General features: G+C 35.7%; 1 protein-coding gene across 1 annotated transcript; it reads left to right on the top strand.

The window, feature by feature from the left end:
* The first annotated feature begins 438 nt into the window (after positions 1-438).
* Positions 439-22527, top strand: LOC137404568 (uncharacterized). The gene is made up of 10 exons (XM_068090796.1): positions 439-561; positions 7719-7875; positions 8071-8166; positions 8811-8886; positions 9587-9948; positions 12286-12410; positions 13892-14007; positions 17773-17880; positions 19984-20140; positions 22274-22527. The coding sequence occupies exons 2-8, from the start codon at positions 7725-7727 to the stop codon at positions 17825-17827; spliced, it is 981 nt and encodes a 326-aa protein (XP_067946897.1). The 5' UTR covers positions 439-561; positions 7719-7724; the 3' UTR covers positions 17828-17880; positions 19984-20140; positions 22274-22527.
* The last annotated feature ends 692 nt before the right edge of the window (positions 22528-23219 follow it).

Below are 23219 nucleotides of genomic sequence, written 5' to 3'. Positions count from 1 at the left end.
ACATATTTTGATATTTCTATTCTTTCCCATCAGTGTCATGTAAATAATTTAATCATCCTATTTATAACTTGGAATTATCTGTCGTGTGTAAGCTTTGAAAAAAATTCAGCACATGAACTCACAAACGAGCGAGTTTGAGTCACTAAAATAATTCTAACTCATCTGCACCATTCCGTTACGACTTATTTGGAAGTGTCACTATGAAGTGTCGCTATAAAGTGTCGCTATAAATTAATAATTTGTAGCCCGAGCTTTTGATAAAGAAAGAGAACAACTCCAATAAACTGTGCCAATAAGGTAAAGCATGCGTTGGGAAATTTTAATGCTTTATCTCTATCGAAGTTGTCTTGTCTTTTATAGAAAACTGACAACTTGTGAAAGTGAGAAGGATGGCGTGATTAGGAACGTAGGGCTCATTTTATTTCATTCCTTCAGCGAGAAGGTTTTAACTAGGACCTATATTTCTCTACCATTAACTGCGCAACAACTTTGTCAAAATAGCAGATTTTAATTATCCTGAAATCTATCGCTATCTGAAATTATTGTTCTCTTTTGTGGCAGGTAAATAAGTCTAGGAATAAATAAGTACGCAATCACGACAATGCATTTATGATATTTTGTTGCTGTTCTTACGTTTATTTACCATTGGCTATTAACTTCTTGACAGCCTTTAAATCAAAATAATGTGCTTGTCAGTAGTGCTTACATAATACTGCATGTTTGAATATGAATTGTTTCACATTGGTTGTACAACCAAAACCTACAAGTGTTTAATGGTGTTAGTTTTTAGTAAGACATTCAATATAATCGGTCACGCTTGCTTGGCTCGTAAGGCCAAGATCTGTAGCCTTAATATTGCACCTAGTGGCCTGAATTAGTGGCTTGACTTGGATGCCGATGTTTGATAACACGTTTTGCTTTCGAGGCTGCAGACTGCTCTTCTGTGAAAAACAGTACAATGCCCAAATTGGGGAAAATGACTCATGCCACATTTGAGATTCGTTTGTTTAGAGCTTTGTAGGTTGATAGGAGTTATGTATTAGCAAGCAACTGATTTCATGACATATGTGTAGTTGCATTAATCGTTTCACAGGTTTATGGCAAGAAATTGTTGTGGTTGTGTTCAAGAGCCATAAATAATGTAGCTGTTGGTTTTCCTTGTCTAGGACCAAAGGTTGTGATAACAGGTGTTTTGTTGACTGTAGGTTGTCAAGGTTATCAGATGATGAAGGCTGGTCATTGTTTTCATGTGAAAATATTATCAACTGGAAGATGCTAGTCCAGTTCTATGTCATATCTCTTGTAGTTAGTGAGTTGGGCTTGTTCAGACCTGTTAGTGCGGCAGAATTTCATTGGTCAATTACTGCGCATACTGTGTTGTTCTCGCATTGAATTTTGATCAACTATTATAAGTGTGACCTTCTTACAAGCTATTTCTGCCCTTCACTTTTCCAATTTCATGATATAGTCCAATTAATGGCATCAAAACATGCACAAAAATCGTTGTCCTCTTTTACTACACTTTTACATCTCTCAATATTTGGTGAGTTCGCAACTCCTTTATTCTTATTTAATGTTGCCCAGCCAGTGATGTTGAAAGATATTGTTCCGTGGTCTCTGACAGTTACACCACCAAGCTTATCAATGGCATTTACACCCACAATCATTTCATAGTTGCCTACCAGCTTAGGTGCTACCAAGCAACGTAAATCTGTTAATTGCAGCCCATATACCTTGGCACCACATTTTCTCTCATGCACGTAGTGACTTGTCCATTCAATGTTTTCACCTCACATTGTGGACCAATAGCTGCCAGATTCAACTGCTGAGCAACAGACTGTAACTCAACAGATTTCTTACACCCAGTGTCTACCAATGCTTGGATACCAGTACTGAGCAGAATAATGGAAACTGAGTAATACTGGTCGATTACTTTTAGGTGTTAGAAGAGACATCCATGCTGATGACATTCCCCAATTGCGTTTCCCTGCTAATATGCTCTAACTGATCCCAGCGTCTAAGATGACCCCCTGGTTATTTTCCTTTTATTTTACCTTTCGTTGACAGCATTGTTCTTGCATGAGTCACCAAGTCATCAAGTTCAAGCTTTTCCACCAAACTGACAGATTTCAGCTGTGCTGAGATATCTGCCAGTATTCTTGACATAAATGCACATTTCAGTAGGGGTCAGCTTGTTCTTGACCCATCAGCGCAGCCAATTGATGTACGTCAGCCAAGTAAACATGCACTGTCTCTTCTTTTAGCACTCTCCCTCACAGTTGATCATAAGCACTGAAATTTGTGTACAGGAAATGCTATTAGCATCGGAGTTGTGATCAACTTATAATCCTTGGTTTCCTCTGACAATTGCTTTTAAACGGCTAAATTTATCATGCCAGTCACTAAAGTCTAATGAGTTGCTATCCTCACAGCACCGCAAATATCAGATAATTCAACTGCCATATTACTAGTTTGTTTTAATGAAATAGCTTGTATGGCAGTGAAATTATTCGATCTGGTGTGGGGCAATGAGTATAGCAACTTAGGAAACTGAGTTGGTATCCTCATTGCACCGCACAATGAAAATACCAACTACCCATATTTACATTTAGAGGCTGGTGTGATAAATTGGAGTTGGCTGCTAAGTTGCAGAAGATTAGTGGTATAGGGTCATACTACTAATAGCTGCCATGCAACCCAATAAACCAAGGAAGATCTGACCAGTGATGGGTTTCAGCAAAGAGCCCAAAAATTATAATAACAGCCATCCTGGAGCTGATGTTGGTATGTGCCAAAAGAAAACTCATGAGTGGTGAATGCTAGATGTAAATGCTAGCATATCGGATCTCAAGAAGGCGTTCTTGCAGCTGCATGTAGAGCAAGGTTTGCAAAAGATTTCAAGCAGTTGGATACCATGATGTGTTGTATGTTATGACACAAATGGCATTCAGATTAAACATTGCATCATAAATCATGTCTAAAGTTCTGGCTCGAGTGTTGTCTCTTGATGAACCCATTGATCGTGGAACTGACCACTATATCAATAACATAATGGTCAATGAGAGTATTGTGGCGACTGCGCTAGTGCAAAATCACCTGTTGAACAATGGGTTAGTTGCACAAGGACTAGTAAAGCTGTGATAACAAGGCTAGTACGGATATTTAGAGAAAGAGGTGTCCCAGCAGAGATGCTCTTTGATAGTGAATCGTGTTTCAAGAGCTCTCGGTTTGCCTCATGCAAAGATGGAATGTGATGCACATATTCAGCTGTGTATACGGAACATCAGGCAATGGGGTTGATGGAATGGAATCATAGGACAATCAAAAGAATGGCAATGGACATACATACAGAATATAGCATAGAGCAAGTGGTTTTTTACTATAATAATACTCCAAATGAAGGGGGCAACATGCCTACAAATTTACTCTATAGCTACGCTACTCCATTACCTGGAATAACTATAGCTAACATTGTTAGCAATTCACACTCCGCCAGTTCTTATAACTTGGGTGACACAGTTTATGTGAAGCCGGCTAAAGCAATGTGCACAACTTCGTGGCAAGAGGGCACAATTACTGACATAGTACTGTACATATTACAGTCAATCACTGCAAATGGAAGTTAAAAGCACTCAAGAGAGCACAATTACTGACATAGTACTGTACATATTACAGTCAATCACTGCAATGGAAGTTAAAAGCACTCAAGAGAGCACAATTGCTGACATAGTACTGTACATATTACAGTCAATCACTGCAAATGGAAGTTAAAAGCACTCAAGAGAGCACAATTGCTGACATAGTGCTGTACATATTACAGTCAATCACTGCAATGGAAGTTAAAAGCACTCAAGAGAGCACAATTGCTGACATAGTACTGTACATATTACAGTCAATCACTGCAAATGGAAGTTAAAAGCACTCAAGAGAGCACAATTGCTGACATAGTGCTGTACATATTACTGTCAATCACTGCAATGGAAGTTAAAAGCACTCAAGAGAGCACAATTGCTGACATAGTGCTGTACATATTACTGTCAATCACTGCAATGGAAGTTAAAAGCACTCAAGAGAGCACAATTGCTGACATAGTACTGTACATATTACAGTCAATCACTGCAAATGGAAGTTAAAAGCACTCAAGAGAGCACAATTGCTGACATAGTACTGTACATATTACTGTCAATCACTGCAAATGGAAGTTAAAAGCACTCAAGAGAGCACAATTGCTGACATAGTGCTGTACATATTACAGTCAATCACTGCAAATGGAAGTTAAAAGCACTCAAGAGAGCACAATTGCTGACATAGTGCTGTACATATTACTGTCAATCACTGCAAATGGAAGTTAAAAGCACTCAAGAGAGCACAATTGCTGACATAGTGCTGTACATATTACAGTCAATCACTGCAATGGAAGTTAAAAGCACTCAAGAGAGCACAATTGCTGACATAGTGCTGTACATATTACTGTCAATCACTGCAATGGAAGTTAAAAGCACTCAAGAGAGCACAATTGCTGACATAGTACTGTACATATTACAGTCAATCACTGCAAATGGAAGTTAAAAGCACTGCCCGTCAAACTGCCATATACAATTCACTTGATGAAACCCTAGTAATATTTCTACAGATAATGACAACAGTAGCCATTCGGGTGTTGAACTCACGGGTAACATAGATGTTTGTCACACGCAGGATGAGCCATTTCTAGGTGATGGAGGTGAAAATGATAATAATATGGGTAGAGAATTTCATGATAACATGGGTAATGTAAAGTGAAAGTCACAATAGTATGGGTGAAGAATGGCGTGAAAACACTGATGTTGAACATGACAATACTCAAAAAATGCTTTTGCATGATCAACGGCCACCACGTTGGCTGGCAGACTTCTATGTAGACTAGTTTTCTTATGTTAAGTCACTTACCGTGTAAAGTCAGTTGGTAATCATAGATTTTACATGTTAGAAGTTGATGCCATTCTTCATAAGTTCCTAGTTCGCTTCATCGGGGCCTTCATGTTTAGTTAATTTTTGTGATGTATCTTCGCCCGCTACTTGTGCCTACACACATGCTTTTGTCACAAGCTGTTTGATTTGTGTTAGTTTTTTCTGTGATCTTACAGATCAAGGTGGCATGTAATTAGTGAAGTGGTCTCATTCTGACCTGTTAGTGCAGTAGCGTTTCATTGGTCGATTACTGTGTGGGTGGGCTGAATGACTTCGCATTCAATTTGAATAAACTGTTATAGTTTGTGACCTTCTTACATATTCATTTGATGTTTTTTTATAAAGCACACTCACTTTGTGCATAACTTGTTTGATGGCTTATGTAGAAGGTTTGTCAGCAGGATCTGATAAGCAGTTTCCATATTTGGGTATTGGTCAACAGACAGAGCAATAGGCCCGAAGATAGATTGACTGCCAATCACCCTGTGTGCACAGTTAATCTATGTTGTAATATAGTTATCACTTTGTGTATTAGATTGCATTAGGGCACCTAGTTACTGGTTTTGTCAAAATGGTGACGAAGACTGCCCCTCACTTGCATAAACTTGTCACTAAATGAATCCATCAGTATCTTCTGTAATGAAAATAATTTTTCCCATAATAGACCACATAGAAAGAATTGATGTTGACTCCATTATTTAGCTGGATATCGTCTGCATATAGACTAGCATTACAGTCCAGTAAACTATATATATTAGAAATAAGGTGAGGCATAGCACTGAGCTTATACAACTCATGAGGTCACTGATATTTCGCAAATGTTTTACATTCACCACAATTCACTGGATTCATCTGCCCGGAAGGTTTAAATATATTATTTAGCTTATCTATATTTTAGATTTTTCATATGAGTAGGCTTGTAGGTTTATGAAATTTAATGTCTGCATTTGTTTGGTATGAACATTCGCGTGCCTAAGCTGGATGACGACAAATAGAACAGAGTTTGGTTGCACAAGAGAGTCCTTCTCTTAAACTGTATTGAACTTACTTGAACAGGCTGCCTCGAAAGGGATGTATGTGGTGGAGCAAACTGTGTTCAATCATTCTTTGAAAGATGAGGCCTGTAACTTGAAGTCATGTCTTATAGGTTGTTTTGGATTGTCATGACATTAGCTGACTTTCAGTAGGCTGCTTCGCTTCTGTTATTGCTGCAAATGTGTGTTTAAGGCACTCCAAAATTGTTTCAGGTTTAATAAGTAGCTCACTTTAATACATTTTTCATGACCTTGCAACTTGTTATTATTTGGTTTACTTTTATTTATGAATGCCTCAACAGAAACAGCTAGTATTGAGTCCGCAGCAGGTAGAGATTGTAGATCTGATATAATTTTCATAGAGTCTTTTCTGCATGTGTATTGCATAGTCTACCTGTATGAGTCAGTTGAGTACCGAGTTGTCTGTTGCCAGTCTGAAACCTGAAATACAAACTCTCTGAGCATATCTAGGTCTTTTTTCCTTTTACAAAGATGTTTGGGAGTTTCCAGAGATTTCAAACTACGACGTTTTCATGATAGCTGCGATTAATTGTTCGTTTTTGAGCTTTTAAGAGCTTGTAATCACATTTTCACATATTTTGCACCTACAACACAGCAGAGTGAAACATGGTGAACCTTTTGATACCAAATAACTGTAATGTGAATTTTTTTGCAAGCAAACCTCAAACACAAATCACAAACAATGAGTCATATGGTATATTTGTTATAAAAATGATATTCTATGAATAAACATCTATTCTGCAGCACTCTCCAGTTATTATGTTCAACAGCTCAACATGTATTTGATCGGCTCTGTATCCTGGAGTTTTCTTTCCACTCAGTCTTTCTCCTTCGATTCAAACAATTGAGGTTTGGTTGCATCAAAGAAGGAGACTAGAGGTTTTGTTTACACACAGATGTTCAATCGTTTTATCGTTTCTGTCTGGGGTTGGTGTATCAGTCCATTTATGCTCTTTTAATATTTATCTGCATGATCATGGTCGCTTTGCGTATTATGAATACTTTATGAATCATGGCTACTTTATGAATCTGATCCTGCTAAAATGACCGTTTACCCATTTACGACAGTGTAATGAAACATCATCATGATAAATCATATGAGACGGATTTTCGATCAATATAGAACCAACTCTGCATAGTAAGTAGTTGGTCTAGAGAATGACAATTCAAACTTAATGTAATCAGAGTTATATGAAACTTGTGAAACGTTACTAGCATCTGAAGTCACTAATTTTTATTTCACCATTTCGGACATTTGTGATGTCCCATCATTTACGCATCTTCTGTAAATGTGCATGGGTAGTGGTATCAAATAACTCTAAATGTCAAATTGTTATTTATGGACACACCCATATATAGATGTGTGCATACATATGTGTGCATATGTATATATATGTATACATATGTATGTATCTATACATATATGTGTGCGTGGTATAAAATATAAAAAAGTACTTTTCTGTTAGTCAATTCACTACAAATTTGTTTCTCACATGCGTAAATTTGCTCTCATCAGGTGGTCACTTAGGATTTTCAAGTTGCCTTTCAAGGTTAAAACAGAGCTTTTTACAAAATGCAGCTTAAATGCTATTAATTAAAGCCTTTTTCGAGAGTTATCATCTTTTATTTTAGGTGCCTGTATGATTATTTTTCTCTTGTTTTGAAGTAATGGAAACTCTTTGCGGGGCAAATTAATATGCCTTTTCATCGTAGACAGCCATGGAAGAGACAGGGGAGCTCCCGCTTTTACCAGAATTTTCAAATGACCTCCTTAATAGGGTGTTAGATGAAATATCAGAAGACCCACTTTTTGAAAACCTAGGAACGGAACAGTATCATACCCTCTCGGTATATGATGAACCAACTACAGGTAAGTGTATTTTACTCTGAGCTTTCTCATCAAGGTTTTGTTTGCTTCTGTAGCTTACCTTATTTTGCACACTCCAGGCAATTGGCATGAGTCGTTACACTGATACAAATCACATGAATGCAAAAGAGAATCTCAAATATCATCTCATTGGTGAGCAGCTATTGCTTTGATGTTGTAGGTTTGTTTTTGTTGCAGCGCAAACAAATAATGAATTGAGGGAAGGGCTTGGACCTCTTTCCAATTCAACATCAAATAATTTAGTTCAGGATGTCTTCCCACAACAAACACAGTGTACGCTATAAGTATTAATTTTAACAAAGCTGTTCATTGATGTTTGTAACGAACATCTTTTTTGCCATGTTCACTCAAATTCTGTCAGTTTCGTATCAGTTGTGGGGATGAATGACAGGTTAGTTGACAGTTTAGTTATTTTTATGTTGTTTTTTTTATTAAAAAAATTCTGAAGGCGGTGAGATGTCTAGTTTTGCTTGCTAATTTGAAAGCTATCCTTTGTAAACGTGACGGGTAAAAAAGGCCATTATGTACTATCATTTGGTACGATATACTACTGTCAAGCATAATATATATCTGATATTTTAGTATAGCCTATATAGTAATGGTAATATAATAGTTCTTAGTATATAAATATATAATAATGTTCATTTCACAAAGAGTTGTCATCTTTGAAACCAACAATTTTATTTTTCATACAAAATCATATAGAACAAATTATGGTCTAACTTCTTTAAAATTATTGGCACAACTCTGAAATCTACGGGTGTATATATATTTGCAAATTTTGCACTTGTCATCCAATCTTTATTCGTTCGAAATTTTTTGAGTCCCTGAGCAAAGGTAAGCATTCAAAGACAGCTTAGACACTTCTATGAGTCGTGAAATCTCGACTATTGTATGTCATACTTCCTTTGTTTTAGCTATATACGTGACAGGGACTGAAGGCAGTGTAAAGTATGAACCTGACCTCTCAAGTAGGCCCAGCATGGCATATAGGTGGGTTTCATCATATTCATGTAAATGTACTGATCATCCATTTTTGTCAAGATTTGGTATAGTGGATTCCTGATCACACATTTGATGTTACACCTCATAACACTACACTATGTTTCTATGTTTCTATGTTACTATGTTTCTATGTTTCTATGTTACTATGTTTCTATGTTACTATGTTTCTATGTTACTATGTTTCTATGTTACTATGTTTCTATGATGAGGTTAATCTACAAGTTGACAAAAATCCGCAAGTCAAACAAGTTTTTTACTCACAAAGTTTTACCAAATATTCGATGCTTGCGAATGATGCTCAAGAAAGTGCAGTGCAAGCTATTCTATTTTAACCATTATTTACGCTTCAGTTGGTCTTACTTCAGTTGGAGCAGTTCTGAATGAGCCGCTATGACTGGTGGCGTAAAATTTCTTTGTAACAAAGCGCCCATGTTTATCTATACAACATGCGAATTTCCATGGAAATACTTATCGCACAATAACACTGTGTGGGCACAACTCCAAATCTGCATCATCCACATCATGGAAACAGTGCATTAAAACCTAATTTTGCATTAAAGTAGGTATTGCGGTTTTAATGGCTGCATCTAATGGCTTCAAATGGCATTTCTTTCATATTTTGGCTTACATTAATTATTATTGTTATGTATTATATTATTATGTATAATTAATTATGCATTATTTATAGCACCGCAAATGATAATAAAGGTATTCACCATCAGCTACCATTAGAGGCTTTGGAAATGACCTATGGAAACACATCCAATCAGTATAGTTGGTCTGCAACCGAATACCAGCCTCACACAGTACAAGACTCTTCCTACACTTTATCACGGATACCATCCACATTTCAACAAACTGGGACACAGTTTATCACACCATATATGCAATCACAGACTATATTTGCTCATGTACCTTCCGTAACACCTCATCTTACACCCATCGTGGCACGAGTCCCTCCCAGAATGACTCCTGTTGCAGTTCCATATTATTCACGCTGCCAAGGTTATTGTTCGAAACAGCATGATGTCACTAGTTCTAACCTACAAGGTGAGGAGTTCTATTGACTAAAGTCGTCTTTCGGCTTTTTAACGGTGACGCATAGTACAGTCAAACATGGATAACTCGAACTTCAAGGGACCGAGCAAAAGTGTTCGAATTATCAGAGCGTTCAAGTTATCAGAGCACTGTCACAAGTCCATATATTTACTTATTTATTAGTAGATACATGTACATATACAAACTATAATATAAATCAAAAGCACAAATGGCTTGTTTCAAATTAAATGCTTCTAATGTAAAGTTTAAAGCGTTTTCATGAAAAAGTATAGAGATTTTTCTATCACTTGAGATTGGTTTGTTGTTTGAGGTGATGTTATTGGCAGGACGTTTTTCAGATTGACATTGGCAAAACTTGATCGTTGTTGAAATGCTCAAAAGAAAAGACATTTTTTTCTTTTGGGGTTTTACCCACGATCAATTTTGCCGTTTTTTCTTGAAGTTTATGCAGATTACCTTACTTTACCTGGGATTCGTTAAGAGCAACACTCCGAGGCAGTTCAATTAGAAGTTTTACGAGGTTTTACGGTACATTGTATATCACTCACGCTTTTTTAATAGATACTTATTGAATGTACACACGTATTCTGTGTTTAGGTCAAACGATGAATAGTTTTTTGTAGCTCGGACAACGTATACGTTTAATTACAACATTTTTTAAAACGTTTTAAACATTCAACATTCCGACGTTGATTCAACACGGAATCAACGTCGGAAAACTATTCATCACGGGCTAGCCGAGTCACGCACTCAAGGATTTTCGCCACGCACATACAAAATAACATGCGATTTTTGTTTTGTATGTGCGTGGCGAAAATTCTTGCGCGCGTGACCCGGCTAGCCCGTGCTATTCATCGTATCGCAGTATAAATCAAGTTTCACCAAACTTTTAGAAAAGTCGTTGACAAAAATATTTTGCCGATGGTGGTAATAACGACGCTTATGAATTACGAAAAGATGAAGTTTACCTCTATGGCTTTGAATAAAGTGATTTTCTAAAGCGAAAACGACCGTTTCGGTAGCTGTTGGGCAAAAAAACAGTTCGAATTAACAGTGTTGAGTTCGAGTTATCTATAGCAATTTATCATTACGTGGGAACGGACCAAAGGAAATGTTCGAATTAACCATGTGTTCGAGCTATCCGTGGACGAGTTATCCATGTTTGACTGTATATCATTAACGAGAGCGGTCAGGGCTGACAAGATCATTCAGTTTGCTGTATTTTTTGCATCTTTCCATCTCCAATCAATTTCTCATTTTATAATATAAGTTTGTCATTTTTTATTGAAATAAGATTCGTCCGTAACCTAGCTTTTACAAACTTGAGTTTTGTAAATCTAAGACTACTTTAAGAAGGAAGTGTAGTGGCCAGCAACTCAACAATATCCTCGGCTCTTTTGTGAGCCATTTAGGAATGAATAATAGGAACAAAGAAAGCATTTTTCTTTGTTATCTGTTATTATAAGTATATCTGTTATATAAGTATTAATTATATTATATAATTAATACTTATATATATTAAAATTTATCTGTTTTCATCATAGTTCTACAATTCTTCTCATAGCCTGTGGATCTCTTCGTTGAAAGTTTCTCTTTGATGGTTATCTTGCGATGGTTTTTAGCTGTCTATCGAACCATAGGGTGGCGCGATCAAAGCAGCACCTGGTTACTTTATATATGTTCATCAAATGTAGAATACATTTTTGGTTTCCATATTTTTATTGCGTCAAAAAGCCGTGTATATGTATATCATCACAGAGGCTTCTTGTACTCGCAAGTCTGGTTGCACCAATAGAAAATTTATATAAATAAACATTGATGTGCGAAATAAACTATATAAGATTTGGAATAACCAAAAAAATGTATTTGGTTTGATCACATTGGTGCAGATTGGTATCTTCAACCATTACAAAAATGAAATCTTCAGATTTTAGTCTACGTAATCATTCAAAAACATAACTTTTCAGCCATTTGGTTAAGTATTCAAAGTTGGGACAAAACAAGGATTAATTTAATATATAATTTATGGCTATTGATTAAATTCACAATGAGTAACAATCTTGAAAATGGGAATTTTAATTTTTCAACAAATGGGTCGAGTTTATTTCGCGCACCCCTGTGCTTCTATATAAGTGAAAGTCTCCTATGTTTATCAATACCATTCAAAGAGTTACTATATTTTGGTGATATCTTGAATTTTATACCATGAGCACTGTGTATGATATGAAATACGTATGGATTAACATGCATTAATGTAAGCTGTGAATAGGAGTTTTGCCAAAATCAATCGTTAATAAAAAGTCAAAACTGCTTCTGCACTTTTGATAGGGTCGCTGCTATCAGTAGCTTCAGGTTCCAACAACAGAACCCAATGTTCATCCCACTCATATCAGGAGAGCGGCGAGGAGCATCTTACACGACCAAAAGAGCCTTTTCTGCATTTAATTTCCCAGGTTTGTCTTCACTGAATGTATGTTAGAACAAATCCTATATCGAGTTTCACACTTGATGGCATGTGAATTTTGTACTGACGAAATTCACATGTCACTTGGAATAATTTACAATAATTTACAATGAATTATAAGCTATCCATTTTAAAGTAGAACTTTAAACTTAAATAGAACTGCCATGATTTTCAGCTATTTGAATTTTTTAATTTTTTGTTGTCTCTAATCTCCATTTATTACACAGTTCGAACGGAGAGTGTTCTATTCTTGAGGATATCATAAGTATACAGGAATTAATCTCTCTGACGTTAAGTTTCATAGCTGGATATATGTAATAATATTTTTCGCGCATTCATTTTATCTACCCATTCTGTCATACCCACCATGTTTGTAATGCATATATATGATCAAAAATCATGAATTCAGAAAAAAGATCTTATGGTTGCAAGTTTGATTTACACAAATTTGATACTAATCAGTTAACAAAAACCCTTTGTGCGTGTAACGGAACATAACTTAATTCAAGGTCAGCATAATTTGAATGGTGTTTACAATGCGTAAAATGTGAAGTACCATAATTTTCAAGACAGTTGATGGCAGTGACCATTATATTGCTTCTGAGTTTCCGTGAGACCCGGTTTTGTTTTAATAGAAGTAAAGGGAGAGGGTTGTGGTTAAAGAATATTTTCACACTCTTTAAAATGGTTTTAATTATCATATGTTAACTAGATGAATGGCCAGCGTTGCACAGGTAATAAAAAATGGCTTGTAAACAGCAGGTAATGTTGCTTTCATTGGCTAAGTTTACTAATTAGTCAACGGCAAAAAGTAGCAAGTTACTGTAAGTTACTGAAGCTAGTAGCTTACGCTTATATTTTACCTCAACTTTAGATTAACTTTACTATAATGAGAGCCGTGGAGCCAGCTTGTAAATGTTGACATCGTTATGCGCATTTTAACCACTGTAATGAATATGACCACAATGATTATATTGTATAGCAATGTAGTCCCTTGGCCTAGTAGATAAAAAGTCTTCTTGCAGACCTAGAGGATTCGATTTAAAATCCAGGGCTATGCGGGTTTTACGTTATTAAAACTATAGCTCTAACTGGACACACGAATGACAGACCAATGAACAGACAACTGACAAACACTGAGACATATATAATATATAGATAAGGCTGGTGTTTATTGAAACAGTGTACATTGTTGAAATCTTGAAAGAATACATTATTTCAGTTGATTTGTTTTAGCAATTTTATATACAACATGGCCATGATTGTATTGTTATCTCCCGTAGCGCGAGGTAACTCCGAGGTGAGACGCTGCACCCTGTTTATAGCTCTCAAGTATTGTAGCGTTTGTCGTCTGCTCAGCATCGGTTCATCATAGTTCATGTTCTTTAAAGGTGATAATTGTGGTTTATCGCTAAGAGTGAGGCACTTAACTCAAGCCAGGTTATTACTTGAGTCTTTTTGTATTCTTAGGCTATCCTCAGCAGCAAAGAAAGGAAAATGAAGTTGCCAGAAATTTACCGATGGTTCGCCAACAAGCATCCGTTTTATCGTAGCGGCAGAGGCAATCAGAGTTCATGGCAAAATAGGTTTGTTTTATTGTTATTAGCGTTAGGTTTTCTGTCATTTTGGTAGTTTCTGGATCTCATTCCCAAGGGAAAATATCTTGGTGTTTTCTCAAGGATGAAGGCCAGACATTGATTTATATTAGTCCAAGTTGCATTAACATCAGGCATCGGGTGAGATGTCATTACTTCCTTTTTTTACCAGCAAATGTGTCTGAGAGAGTTTCAATTTGTCGTTATACTTAATAAAGCGTGGAGTACATTTTAACTTTGAAGGTTAACAGTCAGCTAAATTTTATTGCATTAACAGTAGCAGATAACATTACATGTTCATGTTTGAGTAATATTTTTTGTAATTTCAACCAGCTAACAAGTTTTATCAACATTTTCATATTGGGAAACTTTCCGCAAAACATTGACCAGAAACATCTGAAGGGCTCTATGATCAATTAATAACAATTAATAACAATTGCCCATTGTTTGAACTATATTATCTAACAATTGTCTATTCAAAATCCTTATTCATGAAAGCAGAGCATACGTTAACAGGTTTTAAACAGAAACTTCTGAGGATAGCTGCTGTTCACAGCCTTTTTGTATTGTTTAGTTTTGTGAAGGATGAATTTCTTGCTAGCGCAATGTGCATGCACATTCTGATTGATGTAATTCTATAATCATCTCTCGAAACTTAATGCGAGGCTTATAAATATATAGACATAGAAATACAGTGCAGACTTCTCCAGTATTGTATTTGTGGGATCTGCTTCGACCTTGCATTATAATTATTTGACATGTTGGACAACTAAAACATGTAGAGTGTCGACTAGATGGAAAAATGTCTTATAGAGGTGGCCAATAGAAGTGTTTTTGTCTCATATCAACATATTAAATGTCGGTTTTGTCATGTCTCAGCTTGCCTCAAGTGTTTTTGTCTTTAACCTGATTTGTTTGTTTTTTTAACATCAAAATCATTGCTAAAAACAAAATACAGTAGACGCTCGTACAACGAAAATAATACATTCCAGGGATGTTTACGCTATAGGGAATTAACATTATACCAACAGTAAAATACATATTCTACTGGAAGAGTCTAGCTCTTCCAAAAGAACAAAACTACACAATGTTTTTAATTCAATGACTAAACAGTTAATGCAGTGTTGTTGATTTGTATAGACAACTTTTTCTCTTTTTCTCACCACTTTCACTCACTTTCACAGGGCTCACCTTCAATGTTAATTTACATCGATGTTTTTCATTGTTATCTAAGCGGCAAGGTCTATTCTACAAAAGAATAATAAATAACAAAAACTTTATATCTAAAAGAAAGTAAAACAAAAATATATCTTCACTATAATAAAAGCCGTGTCTGTTTGTCTATTCAGAGTTAGGATAAAAAATGGCTTTCGATGGCTTTAACGTGACTACAACTCATAATATTCAGCTTGGTATACCAACACTCTAACATTTGCCCGAATCGATAGCCTGTTTAAGTATTTCTGAATTATTGTACACATACTTATTCTATGTACTTTATTGATACACCTGACTATCTCTCACAGAGTAACAGACTACCAGGGTACTAATTATATTAAAAGGAAACTAAGAGATTATTGATCAGTATAAAAAGCTTTATATTATTACTTTATCTTAAAAATATGTGAGTGAAGATGTAGATTAGGCAGAGTTTCAGTGGTAGAATTGCTGATAGACATCTGTGATTGATTATTGATTGATTGATATGTGTCATGATTATACTGGTACAAATAGATGCAATTTTAAAATGCTGTCAGTTGACCTTTAGGTTACAATGTAGATATGGCTGTCCATCAAGGTGGCTCACAACTACTCCCTTCTAATTATATGCTTTTCTATTATAAAATGCAAAGCTGTTGCGCAACGTCTACTGGTTTCAGTGTGCGGCATAACCTAGCCAGTATGGCTTGCTTTGTACAAATTAACGGAGACGCAACCGGGAGGGGAAGCTATTACACAATTGATTCTAAGTTTATTGTGAGTTTTGGTTTATTGGGATGGTGGCAGCACTGACCGGCAGCACTGACCGGCAGCACTTGTTGACACTTCCTTGCATGTTCTGATGGCACATTTGCTTTTGTTCATGAAGGCAACACTGGTGGTGGTATTAGAGTAATAATTCTAGTTTAGTCTGAGAAATGCTGTATTTATGTGTTGACCTGTTTATATGATGGTTACTGCAGTTTTTTATGATTGTTCGGATCGCTTTGGGGAATCTCAAATGTTTGTTGAATGTCAATTATTATATCTGGATTATATTAGCAGGAATAATTGATTGTGCTGTTGATTTTATTAGATAGCTAGCAACAGGCTCATGCGCGTAATGGCTCGATTGGGCGCCATTTCTTTGCCTTCGATTTTTTTTATTCCAATTTTTTTTGTCAAAATTGGTAAATTAAGCATTATGGCAAAATGATTTGGTACCAAAACAGTGCTGGGGTATTATAATGTAGTTGGGTAAAATAGCCCCAACGCATGTCACCAGCACTTTTTGGCACCGAATTATGTCACTCCAACAGGTTTTGGCACCCTACAGCTTGGCGCCAGTTGTTATTATTACTGGCTGACTATACTTACTACTGATTGCCGAAATCACTTTTAGAATTCTTTAGTTTATACCCATCGGCAGATATGGAAGAAACAATATCAAGCAAAAGAGATAAACCAAAATTTCTCTATGTCACAACAGATATTTGTTTGTGTTCGACAAGGATAGCACGAATACATTTTAGTGAAATTTTGGAGATATGAGATTAAGAATGAATAAGTTTTAAACATTTTGTTGTATCTTGCATGATTGTCGAAATAATGGTTTGAGTACTTTTCTAGTTTAATCAACTCAATACATTTCTATAATAATATTTAATAAATGTAATAATATCCATTTTTCATTATATACGATTCATTCTAAAAATCATTTCAAAATGATTTTTTATTTTAATTTAGCTGTATGAAGTATGAGGTCAAAAACATTGACATCGTAAAAATGAGAGCCAAAACATCACATCATGCCAAAAAACACAAAACCCTCTGATGTAAATAAGTATACTGTAGGTCAACTATAGGTCAACACTTAGAAAGGGAAAATGACCTATTTCTTTAGGCAGTGCTGTAAAGGTTTGGTAAAAAGTAAATCCAACTAAAATCATTGTTTCATTTAATCAGCTTCAGATCAGTTCAGATTAGATTGTTATTTTGTTTCTTAGATCAAGTTCAATAAAGTAAATCCTGAAATGATTGGATTCTCACACAAGATAACGTGTTTTCCACCTTTATTTTCTTTATGCATGGTAATGATTGTGTCCACCACTTTCATTGGTTGACCTAGTTCACAACAACTGACTCATGCCAATCAATTCTTTCTCCTGTTTACTTGTTACTAGCAATTCTATGCGCTTTTAGTCAAACCAGGTTTCTCGTTGTCAGTAAACTATTCTTTAGATTTCTACTGTCACGTTGGCTCTTCCAGATTATAAGTTTATGATTATAGAGCTTTGAGATATTGTGATGATGATGCTAAACTCATTTGCTGTTATGCTGCCTTTTAATAGTTTGGTGAACAAAATGCTGACATTCCGTTATAGTAGCCTTTGACCTTTTTGCTGATTTAGTTGAGCTGCCTGCAAAGCACACATTTTTATTTAATTGTTTTAATTAGCCACTTTTTTTCTATCATTGTGTTTCAAATAATGGGAATACTGTATTATTTTATGATATTATATGTTCGTTAAAAAAGTTTGCTGAATTGATTTATAGGATGAGTTTGCGAAAGGAAACTTTGACGTGCCCGGAGGTAAGGAGAGGAGGTTGATTGACAGGAAAAGGCGAAAGAAAATTCCAATGAAGGGAGAGAAAACTCCTCGAGTAAGTCTGATTAGTTCCTTCGTAACAAAGGTTATGTGAAAAGATAATTTCACAATTTCGAAAAAATGAATTAAATTTATTCATTGATTTATGACTTTAGGGATGCTGACTATTTATTACCACTGTACGTGATGACTAGATTTAAATTCGGGCTGTTTGAAACTGCAACTAAAATTCGGATCTGACCTTACTTGCATATTAAGAATGTTTCATTAATAGGTTAATTTTAGCTGCTATAATCTTTAAAAAACATTGCGATTACTGAACAAAATGAAAATGAAATAGATTTGACCTACTTATCAATACAGAACTTCAGTTTTAGTGGGAGTCGGGTAGTTGACGCCATTTCGGATGTAGAGACAAAAAATAGTGAGACTTGGTGAGTGTGGAAAAGGTTTTTCAAGAATACACTTGTTCAAATTTTCAAAGGTTAGACTCAGCAATCAATCTTTGTAAATGCATAAACGAAGTCATAGAGTCTTACTAAAACTTATTTCAATGAGCAAATGAAAACTACCAGTTCAAAAGAAATATTATTTACAGCTATATATATAACTGTTGCTTTGTGGAATGCTAAGGCACCACTAATGTTGCTGTTCTGTTGTGACACTCATGGACATGTTTGGGAGGCTGCAGTATGCCCTCGGTGTGCCTGACACATTACTAAATGCCTCACATTTGACAGCATCCGAAGATGGTTGAAGCTTGTGTATTTTTCTGATCTTGTTTTAAGGTGTAAAGAGAATATTTAGTTCTATAAGAGAGTTTGTGTTTTTATGCACCTACAGTCTATATTCTATAGCTATAAATTGAGACCATATTACAATTTACAGTCAAACCCAACAGATTAAATTAATTTGTTTCTATATTTTTTGCGCATGCCCAAAAGTATCGTTTGTTGAAAAAAAATTCAAAGGACACATTTTGTGCTATTCAATTCCTTCAACAGCTCAAAATCTTTGTGCTAAATATTGCTGGTAATTATGTATAGCATTGATGAGTGTAAACACGCAAGGGATCATGCGTATGACCGACCAATCACAGACTGTCATTGACGCCATAGCACACTGTTATCAACCAAGCGCTGCTTAATGTGTGAGCGTGCATGCTGTTATCGTAGGAACAAAAGTTGGACAGAAAAAGAGGCAAATGTGAAGGTTTCATAGCATATTTTTCATGAAAACTGTGCGGCTTTTCTTCAAGCTCAAATTCTTGGCACTTGGTAAAACATTCCTTAGCATGGTTCGAGCTGTAATTGTTGAAATTAAGTTAGCACAAATTCGTTTGATTGCTATTGGAGTTATGCGTGTGTATATATAACCCCACCCCTTAGTTTTATAACTTTTAGTTTTAAACTCGGCTTATAAACGAGAATCTACAGTACTTACTCACCGGGCATGAGCTTGCAGTTGTGGAAATTTTCTCCTAGAGATCACACGGCTAAATAACCTCAGAATTGGGTCAAATGTAATTTGGTCTAGTTTCTGGGATCTATGCCGTAAATGCCGTAAAACGCCTAATTAAACGCCACCTCTATTTAAACGCCGCCTCCAATTAACCGCCACTACATATGAAGGGTTGAAAAATAGAGCCTCATAGCGTTCAATTAGTGGTTTACGGTAGATTAATTTCGGCTATTAATTACCCAAAATATCATATAGTAAACATTTTTGCGATTTTGACAGACAGCACTAAAACTTAAAAGGAGCTGAGAGTTTATTCAAAATATCACTTCTTGTTCATCTACCAACAAATTTTAGAGCTCAGTGAAGCTAGGCTATTGCAGCAAAAATGGAGTTGTCTCCTCATTAAGAAACTTAACAAGTGTTCTTTTCCATTGCTCCTAGTTGTTTTATGATAGAGCAAAAAGTAGTATTTTAACTCCTTTGGGATAATAGAAAGAAGCGATTGATCAGAAGTAGTGACAGACTGCCTAATATAGACACAAAATGCTGAAAAATTTCATCTTATTTTCAAAATCCAATAATGTGCCTTGTAGCCCTACAGCTTTCTAAGACAAATTATGATTAGCCTCTGTCTTTGGAATGTTTGTTCTTACTGATGCGTACTGCATAAATTGTCTCATTTTCACGCAATTTTTAGACAAGCAGCCAAGTGGCTGACCCAGTGTCGCCGTATATTTCCCATGGTGCAGTATTATCAGAAGGAGCTGGAATGGTAGCGCTGCAGTTTGGACAGCCCAACTCAATTCAAGGACAGCGATCTCCCCATTTGCGAGTAATTGACAGCAACTCTCTTGGTGAGATATTGGCGTCCCTTACTATAGGAATCATATAGTGGTGATGACTTGGGTTGTTGGAGGGTATAAATATGATGAGATCGTATGTACATTTCTGGCTGAAAAATACTTCAACACCTTTGATGCTAATCTATACATATATAAATCTCAAGGTTTGTCATCTGTCCAGACATCTGTCCGGACTGTCCAGCTATTATAGCAGTTAGTATCTAGCAAAAAAGAATCCGTATGGCAGAAGATTTGATCTCGGAACCTTCCATTCACCAGGCTATAAGCTAACCTATTGAGCTACGCGAAACGCAATAGATTCATTGGTCGATATGAGTCGTTATCTCAGTTAAATTACCCATAGCGACTTTGTGGTACGAGCAAGCTACTAAAGCTTGCTCTCACAGCCCTTTTTAGTAAGTTTAGCAATTTTTTTTAATTCCAAATTTATTTATGTTTAGTCATTTAGTTTCAAATGTTTTGCATAGCCTGAATTTTTTATGCCCCAGTTTAGGCAATTATCTCTGTATACTGTTCCTACTCCTTTCTCACGCCTTGATTAATGTCAGTTTTCAGGCTAGGGAGTTCTCTCTGATAAACAGTTTCACTTCTCATAGCATTCTTAAAAGTATGTAGAATTGTCTCGTCTCTAAAATCAGATGATATACTACATGTTTTATTTGACAAAAAGACAATTGTAACATTAAGCTGTCATTTTTTAAAATGGTGTAAATGTACCTATGGTCTTGTTTCTTATTACAGAAACAAAAATTGTGTCTTCTAATAGCCTCGTTACTTTGTGGGGACAACAAGGTTTCTCTAAAACCTTGCAAGCACTGCCATAGATGTGATTGTATCCGCTCCAGAGATTGAACGCATTGCAGCGACACATTTGTACTAACGGATCAACCAAGTTAAAATAGTTCATAGAATGCAGGCTACGATGACTCAAAAGGGCTTTTTGTTAGATACATATTAAATGTGTCATGATCACAGAAACCATTTTCAAGTCGTTATTATAAGATTTAGAGTTATCTGCATTAACAGAAGGAGAAAATTCTCACAGTTATTTTGCAAACAAAATTTTGATTCTAGCTTAAATACAGCAGATTTTATGGTCAATAAACTGAATGCATGTTTACCATCAGTGCGAAAACATAGTTCCGAGAAAACTGGTGTAAAAGTCTGAGAAACGAAAACCGATGCACAGTTTTGTTTACATTTCAAAACGTCATAGCAACCAATATTAAGAGGTTGTGATATTTATCTAGATTTCTGTCTTTATATCAAAAACATTATGCTGAATTTAAAAATCTAACAGATTTTGGCTGGTTGTCATAGAAATGACTGTATCTATAAGAAAATGTATTACCTAATTTCGCAGATATTAAAAATGGCTTGGCAGTGCCGCGATATTGAGCACAACCGTAATATGATCAACAGAATGTTTTTAAAAAAAATAACAGTAACATATTGCACATCATCGGTCACTCTATACTTTGATCTTGCAAATTCGAATAATTTTCTTATAATCAAATCTTATAAAATCGAATAATTATTCTTATAATTAAATATTGTAAAAATCTTATAAGAATGGTTAGGAATATATCATGGTCATTCCCTTTACTTTTGCCATCAGTTGGAATACCAAAGTACTCATTATAAGTGTCCAAAATGTCAGAATTATCCTTCAAATCGGCAAAAAAGAAACGATTGTTTTTCGGACGCCATTTTTTAGTACTTCCTGTTTAGCATAGCAACGGTTTTAAGGGTTTTTCTGAGGTTTTAAGACATTTATTATCTAAACTGACTTCAGATTCAGAAAGATCACCCTTTGATTGGTCCAGAAGCACGCGTTACAAAAATCCTTACCAATATTATAAATTCAGTTAGTGCAACTTTAAAGTCGAATAACTCAACTTCGTGATGTGCGACTTAACCATGGTTTCTGTGACCGCGACCCAAATTGTCCGAGAACTAAACGTAAATAGGGCTTATTTATATTGTTTGCGCTGTGTGATTGTGGAGGTTTTTATATTAACACCTGCACATGAGCGCTCACAGCTATCTTTGAATTCCCTCTATACTTCCTTCGGTTATTATATTTGTTATAGACACATCTTATTGAATATTGCTATGCTGCAGGCACGCCATCGCCAACCTCATCTCTACTCTCGGATTTATCTTCTCCTATTTCTACTCCACGAGACACTTCCGTGGACGATAGCTTACTCTTGCCCGTCTATGATGCCCAGCAATTTGCTTCACAATAGCATTTATTTTTAGTATGCTCTGCTCTCAATGACAGCCATATATTTTGTCATGCTGATTCCATGTGTACCATCTTACAACATTTTTGGCTGTTTCTGTTATTTTTCTAGTCGTTTCTACAAAGTCCTTTCTCTATGATGAATATATGTTCAATATGTTTTTAAATTTTATGTTTAATTAAGTGGGTAATGTTGCGCAGGGTATAAATACTGTTACATTGCACTCACTTTTGGCCGGGCCTGTACTGATTATTGATTGACTGAGATTTATGTTAACTTTTAGTTCTAATAAGTCTACACAGTCACGATCAGAAATTTGTCACCACAATCAGTCTGCCACATAACAAGTGATAATATTTACAAGGATTAGGAGGGGTAGGTGTTTGGGATATTGACGTAGTATAACAATTGTTATGATACTTAAGCCTAATAAATACGAACACCAAGAAAAAACCAGCCCACAAAAGAAGGAGAACATCAAGTTCACTAACAATTGTTGCTGAACTTTGTGCTCTCCTCCTGTGATGGTCTAGACTCTAGCCTGTATGCAAGCCAGACTTGGTGTTGGTTTATTATTTTACAGCAAGGCTCCACTCAACAACCACTCACCATTTGAGCTGCTAGCAAAATGAGGATGATGCACCATTTTAAATAAATTACGGTTATTTTTGTTTCCTATATTAATTACCAGCAGGATTGCAATGAGAGAGAATTGAGCAGGTTGTTGCAAGACTTAAGATAGGAACGGAAATTTTCCTACCGCAACCGCAGGACTTTTTGGATAGGAACTAGATTTTCACAGAAGAATCAACATTACTAAT

Source organism: Watersipora subatra, chromosome 9, assembly GCF_963576615.1.
Source record: "Watersipora subatra chromosome 9, tzWatSuba1.1, whole genome shotgun sequence".
Taxonomy (NCBI): Eukaryota; Metazoa; Bryozoa; class Gymnolaemata; order Cheilostomatida; family Watersiporidae; genus Watersipora; species Watersipora subatra.
The sequence above is the reverse complement of the archived record's forward strand: the minus strand, read 5'-3'. Positions and strand labels throughout refer to the sequence as shown.

Excerpts from the sequence above, each read along its gene's own strand:
- LOC137404568 (XM_068090796.1), top strand. The coding sequence starts at position 7,725 with ATGGAAGAGACAGGGGAGCTCCCGCTTTTACCAGAATTTTCAAATGAC. Across the intron at positions 8,887-9,586 it reads AGGCCCAGCATGGCATATAG|CACCGCAAATGATAATAAAG; the intron begins GTGGGTTTCATC and ends CATTATTTATAG. Across the intron at positions 14,008-17,772 it reads CAGAGTTCATGGCAAAATAG|GATGAGTTTGCGAAAGGAAA; the intron begins GTTTGTTTTATT and ends ATTGATTTATAG.